At 41.6% G+C, this 9,170-nt stretch overlaps 1 protein-coding gene across 1 annotated transcript; it reads right to left on the bottom strand.

Moving 5' to 3' along the window:
- Positions 1–2,609: 2,609 nt before the first annotated feature.
- Positions 2,610–3,566, bottom strand: LOC125362388 (olfactory receptor 52D1-like). The gene has a single exon (XM_048361241.1). It carries the CDS (start codon positions 3,564–3,566, stop codon positions 2,610–2,612), a length of 957 nt encoding a protein of 318 aa, XP_048217198.1.
- Positions 3,567–9,170: the final 5,604 nt, after the last annotated feature.

Below are 9,170 nucleotides of genomic sequence, written 5' to 3'. Positions count from 1 at the left end.
GTGGATCATGAGAATTCTGGGTGAATGGTGTTGTAAATGCTGGCATTGTCCTGGATATGGGGAATCAGACTTCCCTTACAAAGTGCATGTTCAGGGATAAATGCAGAATGTCATGACACTGATGTCAGGGTAAGCAAAACATAGGACATTTCTAACCATGGCCCATGGTTAGCTACCAGGTTCACAAGGCTTAGGAAGCCCATGTTGTTGGGGAAGGGGTGACACCAATACTCCAGCCTGATATTTATTTATTTGTTTATTGTCAAAGTGAGTACAGAGGGGTTACAGTTTCATACATAAGGCAGTGAGTACATTTCTTATTTAACTTGTTACCTCCTCCCTCATCTTTCTCCCACCTTTCCCCCCTTCCTGAATCACTCCCCCCAGTTGTACAGTTGGTTTGTAGCATATTGTCTTGTAAGTATTACTGTTGCATTGGTTTCCCTTTTGCCCCTTATCTCCCCATTTTCATGTTCCCCTTCCCTTCCAATAAATGTGTATGTATATTCAATACTCAGGGTACCAAAATCAGGTACAGTGACAGAAGGGGTAATACCATGGGGAAGAAAGACAAAAGAAAATGGCATAATTTCACATCGTATGTTGAAAATAACAACAACAATAGTAAAGCACTTTTTTCATAACTTAGAGTTCACTTCACTTAGCCTTATCTAATGTGTTCATCTGGACATAGCTATTGAACTATTGTGATCCTCTGCTGCCCTAGACATGTACTAATTATTCCCAATGAGGGAAACCATAGAGTCTGTGTTTCTTTGGGTATGGCTCACTTAGTATAATTTTTCCAAGTTCTTCCATTTCCTTATGAATGGGGCAGTGTCATTCTTTCTGATAGAGGCATAGAATTCGATTGTGTATATGGACCACATTTTCTTGATCTACTCATCTATTGAGAGGCATGTTTGTTTGTTTTTGCCAGTCCTGGGGATTGAACTCAGGGCCTAAGCATTGTCCCTGGCTTCTTTTTGCTCAAGGTTAGCACTTTACCACTTGAGCCACAGCGCCACTTCTGGCTTTTTCTATATATGTGGCTCTGAGGAATCGAACCCAGGGCTTCATGTATGTGAAGCAAGCATTCTACCACTAGGCCACATTCCCAGCCCCTCTATGAGACTCTTATCTCCAGTGAAACACTAAAAAAAAAAGTTGGAATTGGAATTATGGCTCAAGTGGTAGAGTGCTAGCTTTGAGCACAAAAGCTCAGGGACAGCACCCAGGCCCTGAGTTCAAATCCCAGGACTGGCAAAACAAACAAAAAAATCCAAAAATATACAATGGCAACTTCTTTGTACAACTATTGAATGATAATTTAATTTTTTTGAAAGGACAGTAATTGAAATGCAAACTTCATAGGCAGAGGTCCTGGTGGAAGGAAGAAGCAGTAAACTTGGAAGTTTGCCTGTGGGCCTTCTGTAACGGAAGGGAATTGGAAGGAAAAAATATTGAAGCCAAATAAACCAAGGCGGGGGAGCATACGGAGCACCATGGAGCACACGCGCAGAGGAGCAGGAAGACCCACGAAGGAGAGGAGAGAGAACATTTCCAGATCTGATGAAAAGCAGTATTTGCACCCAGGAAGCTCAACAAACAAGTGACATTAGTAACTGAAGTCAAAGAGGCTTTCTGTGCACAGGCAATTGGGGTTTCAGAAGGCTTCTCTGAGTGCATAATAGGGGTATTGTTCACTGCTAGAAAGAAAATAAAACCCAAAGTTTCATTGGGATGAGAGTGTAGGATTTTACAAAACACGAGTCATTCCTAAATACTGTCTAGTGTGTAACAGAATAAAAATGTACATACTACAATACTATTATATAATATTTCACCTAGTATAGGTATAGTAATTCTGTCATGTGAGGTTCTGTGAAAAAAGAAGCAGAGGTCTCAGAAAAATTATAAAACTGAGCTAACGATGTTTTGAGAGGTTATGTTATATTTACTTACTGGCAATATTGCATTCTAGGCCCTGCTGTAAATTTTCTGCAGACACTAAGTAATTATTTTAATTTTCATCATATTTAGAAGACAGGCATTATCCTTATACCCACTTTACACCTAATCATGGTAGGAATAGAAAAAATGAACAAAATGCTTCAAAACAGACAGATATTAGTGGAGGAACCAAAATCCCAATCCAGGCACGCTGGCTTTCCACCCTGTGGGCACAGCCACTATCAAGAGCTTCAGAATTCAGATTCAAACTACTCCAAATGCATTATTTGTTTGTTGTTTGTTCCTTTGATTTCCATTGGATGCTGCAGTAAAAGATGCCATAAAATACAGTCTCTTCTCCAGCCTAGGGCCACTTTCTATTTGTCAAATTATAGCTCCTTCTAAGATTACAGAAAAACAAAACGTTATCCATTTCTGGAGAATGCACAACTGTTCAAGAAGCGCATTACATTGATCCTTAACAAATCCAGTCCGCGTTACCTTGTTCTATTCTGTCCAGCATGTTTTTCCACCTGATGCCACTTCCCTCACATCAGGGGTCTCTTCCATTTAACTTTATATAATGACTACTTTGCCAAGGTGTTTTTTTTTTGACGGGGAGGGGGCAGAGAGAGGTTCCTACTTCTGTTCAGAATTCATTTTGAAATCTTCCCTAAGTGAAGCAGCCTTAGGAGTCGGCTCCGAATCTCTTTGGTTCTCGCCCCATAGATGACAGGATTGAGTACAGGAGGCACCAGCACGTAGAGGTTAGCCAGGAAGATGTGCACATGCTTGGGGACTCGGTTGTGGCCAAAGCGGTGGGTGAGGAAGGAGAAGAAGGCAGGGAAGTAGAAGACAAGGATGACACCAAGGTGAGAGCCACATGTACTTAGAGCTTTGAGCCTGGCGTCTTGAGATGGAAGACGGAAGACAGCACGGAGGATAAATCTATAGGAAATGGCAATGAGGATGGAGTCCATACCCACCACCAGCAGAGCCACGGTCAGCCCATAGATAATATTGACAGCGATGTTGGCACAGGCCAGCCGGGCAATGCCCATGTGCTCACAGTACGTGTGAGCCATGACACGATGGCCGCAGTAGGGCAATCGCCTCAGCAAAAAGATGAAGGGGAAGGCAATAGCTATCCCACGGAATAGCCCCACTGAGATAATTTGGCCTATGACAGTGCGGTTGAGAATGATTGTGTATCTCAGTGGGTTGCAGATCGCCACATACCGATCGAAAGCCATGGCGAGAAGAACCGCGGATTCCAGAGCAAAAATGCCATGCACACAAAACATCTGGGCCAGACATCCACCAAAGGAAATCTCGCTCGCATGGAACCACAGAATTGCCAGTGTCTTGGGCACAGTGGTGGAGCTGAGAGCCAAGTCAGCGAGGGAGAGGAGGCCAAGGAAGAGGTACATGGGGGCATGAAGAGCGCTGTCAGTCCCAATGACCAGAAGGAGGGCAGCGTTACCCACGAGTGCTACAAGATACATGGCACAGAATGGGAAGGCGATCCAGAAGTGGGCAAACTCCAGGCCTGGGATTCCTGTCAGGAAGAGTGTGGCTGGGAGACCGTTGTCACTGGTGTTGGAGGCTGACATCCTCAGCATATGAGATCTCTAGCCAAGGAGGGATGGTATGTCTGCCCAGTGGTCTGAGGTATGTGACTGAATTCACCACTCTATTAAACAGTGGTTTAGAATGAGAATAAAAAGGTGTTTCTTCTAATTGGCAGTAACTATTTCAAGTATCTGGTTAAACTATCACTTAAAGTCCATATTTTCTCCAGTTTCTGTCTCCTGTTCTATTGGGCAACGATGCTTTCAATCTATGTCCAAAGCAAGTAATTATTAGTCTATATTAAAAAATCAAGCTATTGTTTATTTATCTTTCTAATATTGCTCTTCCTGTTTTTCCCCCCTGTTTTCTGCCTCCCCCCCCCCCCCGCCCAACCCCTTCCTTCTAACTCGTAGCCTCCTGAGTAGCTAGGATTACAGGTGCAATCCACTAGCAGTCACTTGCCCTTCCTGTTTTATCTCTTTTCACATCCTCCTGCACATATTTCATCATGGGCTTTATTTACATTACTGAGCATTTAACCCATAACTTTGCACATCTACTATCAGTGGTTTTAGTCCAAGACAGCTAAAAGAACTTGGTACTACTGGTGGCAGTTTATGCCAGTTCATACTTAGGGGCAATTCTTTCTTTGCATTCTCCTCCAGTTTTTGAATTTCAGGGTAAGTTTCCCTACATCCCAGATGTCTTTTCTTTCTAATTTAGCTCTTAGCCATCTTTTAATTTATTTCATCCATTACTTTGCAAAATCAAAGCAGGCTAAGACAATTTCGACACAGTTATACACTTCACCTTGCCCATGACTGTGTACTTAAAGATTTTAGTCAGTATTCACTGAAAGACTACATTTTGACCGTTTCTTGTAAAAGAAATTAAACATTTTGGCTTTGGACTGCTAGATTTTTCTCATTTATAAAATATGTTCTAATTATATATGGAATAGCTTCTTTTTAAATCTTAGGTATATTGAGCAATCTGAATATACCTAAATGTTAGGTAGGCTTAAGTATGTTCAGGGCACATAACTGAATATCTATAGTAATTTTGGGCACATCTGGAGATAGCAGTGTGGACTAGGACATGAGACGTGTCTGATGACATGCCATTTGTGGAGACAGTGCTCCCAGCTCCAGCAAAACCAGCTTTTTTCTTGCTGTTCATCAGTTCAGTGGCTCCTGTGCTACTTTAATCAGCATGCCAAAGTTGGAAAACAGGGAGAGAAAGGGATCCTGGTATTGTCAACAGTAAAGATAGCCTGGAAGAGTGAATGTGTTTCTCTTTTGTACAGAGATATCTTCTATCTATCTACCTTCAGGTAGATTATTGCACACTTAGAAAAAATGTGTTCAATGACAGAAAATAGGCCCCTCAGTTCAGACATAGAAGGATGCCATGAGTAAATGTCTAACTTTGAATAGTCTTGGTTTTCAAGGAGCAGTGAGTCTGAAATCCCACACTCTGCTTTGGTGTATCTCTACTGCCTGAGTGTCAGTTCCTCACTTCTAACTAGAAACAGCAACAATTTAATCTATTATTTTATACAATCTTTGTGCTTGAGAGAAGGGTAAAACATTGGATTAAAACTTGCAACACCAGAGGCAACAGCCTCCTCATCTTCACAAACTCTTTTCCCCATAACAAAGCATTAGAATGATACAGAATACCCACGCATATAATACAGGATATGAAAACCATTCTCACCTCTGTTTTGCCAATCAGGGAAGTTAGAGTTCTGAGTTGTAAACTGTCATAATGCCAGCCACACAGCTTCTTACTGTCAGAATTGAAATCAGCTTTCAGGTCTCCTGATTCAAACTTAGTATTTTCATCTCCCTTAACTCAATTTCTACTTCCATTATTTGAATTCCAACCACACTTTTGCACGGAACTTTGACCAATGTCTGTATCCAATCCTACAATCATTTTACCTTCCAAAGAGGAAGGTCAAAGTAGAGATGCCCTCTTATTTGCCTCAAGATTTTCTGTGATGACTCCAGTTCCTAGAAGGAAAGAAACATGCATCATGGCAAGTGAAGGGCTGGAGTTGCTATTCTGTTTTCTTCCCAGCCTATTCTTAGCCCACAAAGAATGTTTCAAATGGTTGTTGCAAGGACACTTCTCATCTCTGAGCACTGAGAGATGTGGGTGCTGGATGGAAGGAGTATCAACAAGTTTGTATTCCAGAGAAAAGTCCTGAAGAGAGCCATGAAGCTGAAATACTATCATGGTCTTAGGGGCATTTAATTTTTGCCCCACTCAACCTGTTTTTGAGTCATTATGGAAGCTGGTGTTTTCAGTTCGGTCCCTAAGAATTCCCTAGATCTTAAGTATTTGAATCCTAAGTTCTTCCTCTGAACCCAGTTTTTCTTAAGACTAATTTTGAACCAGGTGCCAGTGGCCTACACCTACAATCCCAGCTTCTCGGAAGCCTTAGATATAAGTATCAGGGCTCAAAGCCAGCCAAGACAGGAAAGTCTAGGAGACTCCTTTCTTTATGTAATCACCCAAAACAAAAAGTCAAAATAAAAAAGCCAGAAATGGGGGCTGGGAATATGGCCTAGTGGTAAAGTGCTCATCTCGTATACACGAAGCCCTGAGTTCAATTCCTCAGCACCACATATATAGGAAAAGCCGGAAGTGGCACTGTGGCTCAAGTGGTAGAGTGCTAGCCTTGAGCACAAAAGCTCAGGGGCAGTGCTTAGGCCCTGACTTCAAGCTCCAGGTAGGGCACCCCACACCCCCAGAAAGAACTAATTTTGAGAACCTACCTGTGTGAGGGGCATGCATTCACAGGATGGGCATGAGCAGGTTGAATGTGAGGCTTGTGGGTGTGGCTGTGGTGGAAGAGCAGTTTATGGCTCATGTGTTCCCAAATGAAATGGTTTGCTTAGGGATATGAAAGCTGTATCTTTGTTTTAGTTGTGTGTGTGATATGAAGGATGGATGAGGTCTTAGTGTGTTATCTGTAAGAAAAAATGTGTATTCTTGCTCAGTTTCCTAGGCTCAGTGACTATTCTAAGCTCAGCTTGGAATTCCGGCTTCCTTTGTTTCAAAGGTGAGCGAGGCTATTTATTGATGAAGACATTCAGCCTTAAACCCCAGAAGGCCTGCTTTAGGGATTTCATCTGTAGTGCTCATTTTTTTTTAAAGGAAACATTAAGAAGAAAAGATTGAAAAGGGAGAAAGAAAGGACTAAGGAAAAGTTTCTATAAGGAATTTTCAAGGGAAGCTGAAATACACATCTAGCAAACTTCTTGGTTATTTTCCTTTCCCTTACTTTGCCTGCTCTTTCCACGTCCTTCTCTCTTTAACATGGTGGATGCCACTGAATTCTTAGGCAACAGGGCTCATGTCTTCTGTATATATAACAGTAATAGAAAATGTTACATACATAAGGGTGCTTAGGAATGACCCAAACACCTGTGTGCTCTATTGTCCATGAGCCTGAATTTCACAAAACATGCAACATTATTAATCCTTTTGCGAACATGTCAGCAGAACCTTGACCAAATACAAGGCCTTTCCATGTGTGGGTCCCTGTGCGGCTTCTGTGGGTTTTACTCCCATGAGGCAGCCCTGGGAGCCAACAACATCGATACCCTGGCCAGATGCTCAGATCCCTGACATCATGTTCATAAAAGCAACATCTAGCCCTCTTACCGTTCATACATTATGAGCCATGAGCTTCATTTTTAGGAGGGGGAGGATATATTACTTAATAAGATTTGATCAGTTTTATGTATCCCCAAATCTATAGTAATGGAATATAATATGATTAACTTCCAATTGTTTTAACTTTAGGTCTTTTTTTTTTTTTTTTGGCCAGTCCTGGGCCTTGGACTCAGGGCCTGAGCACTGTCCCTGGCTTCCTTTTGCTCAAGGCTAGCACTCTGCCACTTGAGCCACAGCGCCGCTTCTGGCCATTTTCTGTATATGTGGTGCTGGGGAATCGAACCTAGGGCCTCGTGTATCCGAGGCAGGCACTCTTGCCACTAGGCTATATCCTCAGCCCCTTAACTTTAGGTCTTTTAAGTATTATTTTTATTGTTATCTTTACCAAAGGGGTTTCATTATTATCTGGAACACAGATTTTAATTCAACATGTCAGTGTATGACTACAATGCATCTGTTTCAATTTCTTTTAGTATTTGTAAGTGGTGGTATCAATGGGTTTCTATTCAAGTGTCAATTTACAAATACAATATCGATATCTATATTTAAATATGTGAAAATGGAGGTAGGCAACTTCAGGGGGTGGATGAGGATGGGAAAGATGGGGGGTGATGGAAAGAGTGACACTAAGAAAAGCATGTGATGTGAGGATACTGACTCCGAGAAAGTCCATGAGAGTCTTATCTCCAATTAACCACCAAAAAGCTGGAAATGTAGATATGGTTCAAGTGGTAGAGCTCTGACATCAAGCACAGGCATAGTATCCACCCCAACTTTCTATATGACTTCTCAGGAAAAGGAGGCTGACGGCCACTCATGCCTAAGCATTTGGCCAGTTCCCTCCACTCCAAAAGACTCGCCTCTGAGGATTTGTTTACTCCCTGGGTTCAGAAAATTAATTTATTGGAACCTCAAACACTAATTTGTATTTTTCTAAAATGTATTTTGGGTTCTAGTTATTTTAGTCCTATGGGTTTGATCTACAAGGCTCAGAAATCAAGATTCTTGCTCTAGCTTCTCCTGTGTCTCCCCTCATTAACACTCAACACTGGGGTATAGGACAAAAACTGCACAGAAGGCGAGGCGGAAGCAGAACCTTCATTACAAAGATTTTACCCCCCATAAACACCAAACTAGTCTTTTCACAGGGTCTGCTGAATTGTATTCAATGTTCAGTTTTACTAAGTTAGAGTCAGGCTTATGGTGTCAAAGAATAAATAAAGCAAGGACATTTCTGATCATCTAGTTTTGTTTCTGAGCACAAACTACATATGGTGTCATTTTAATAAAAGAAACTACTGCATTTGAAGAAAACCATGCTAAATAAAAATATATGGAAGCGATCCTATTAAAACTTGGAAGTCAGTGTTTAATTGAGGCCTTTTTAGGATTAGTACTTTTGGGGTGAGCCTGAGATTTTCTTATCCCACCTGCCCCATGAGAGAATATAAAATATAAAGAATGCTTTTTTCCTTAGTCCCTGAAAGCCAGTAGTTTCTGTAATTGGTGATGGGAGAAGGAAGAGAGGAATCAAGTGAATCAGAACCAAAGGTTCCTTGTGAAGGCTTGCCATCTCTTTCCCCTTTTCTTCCATTACATTGTTGGGTTTCAACAATGACTGTGGTAACCATGTTCTCTCTTACTGTCTAGGTGAGGCTTCGAGAGTTTCCTTACTCACATTAAGTAGTTTCTGTATTGCCTGCCTTTGCATCTATTTATTCATTTAAAACTAACATCTCAAGACATTAAAATTATTATTGTTTGATATTAAAAAAGGAACTTATATAAATGAGAAAAATTTTATTTATTTATTTATTTATTTGTTTGTTTGCCCGTCCTGGGGCTTGGACTCAGGGCCTGAGCACTGTCCCTGGCTTCCTTTTGCTCAAGGCTAGCACTCTGCCACTTGAGCCACAGCGCCCCTTCTGGCCGTTTTCTGTATACGTGGTGCTGGG

Source organism: Perognathus longimembris, chromosome 13 (assembly GCF_023159225.1).
Source record: "Perognathus longimembris pacificus isolate PPM17 chromosome 13, ASM2315922v1, whole genome shotgun sequence".
NCBI lineage: Eukaryota > Metazoa > Chordata > Mammalia > Rodentia > Heteromyidae > Perognathus > Perognathus longimembris.
This window is presented reverse-complemented; position numbering and strand designations above follow the sequence as displayed.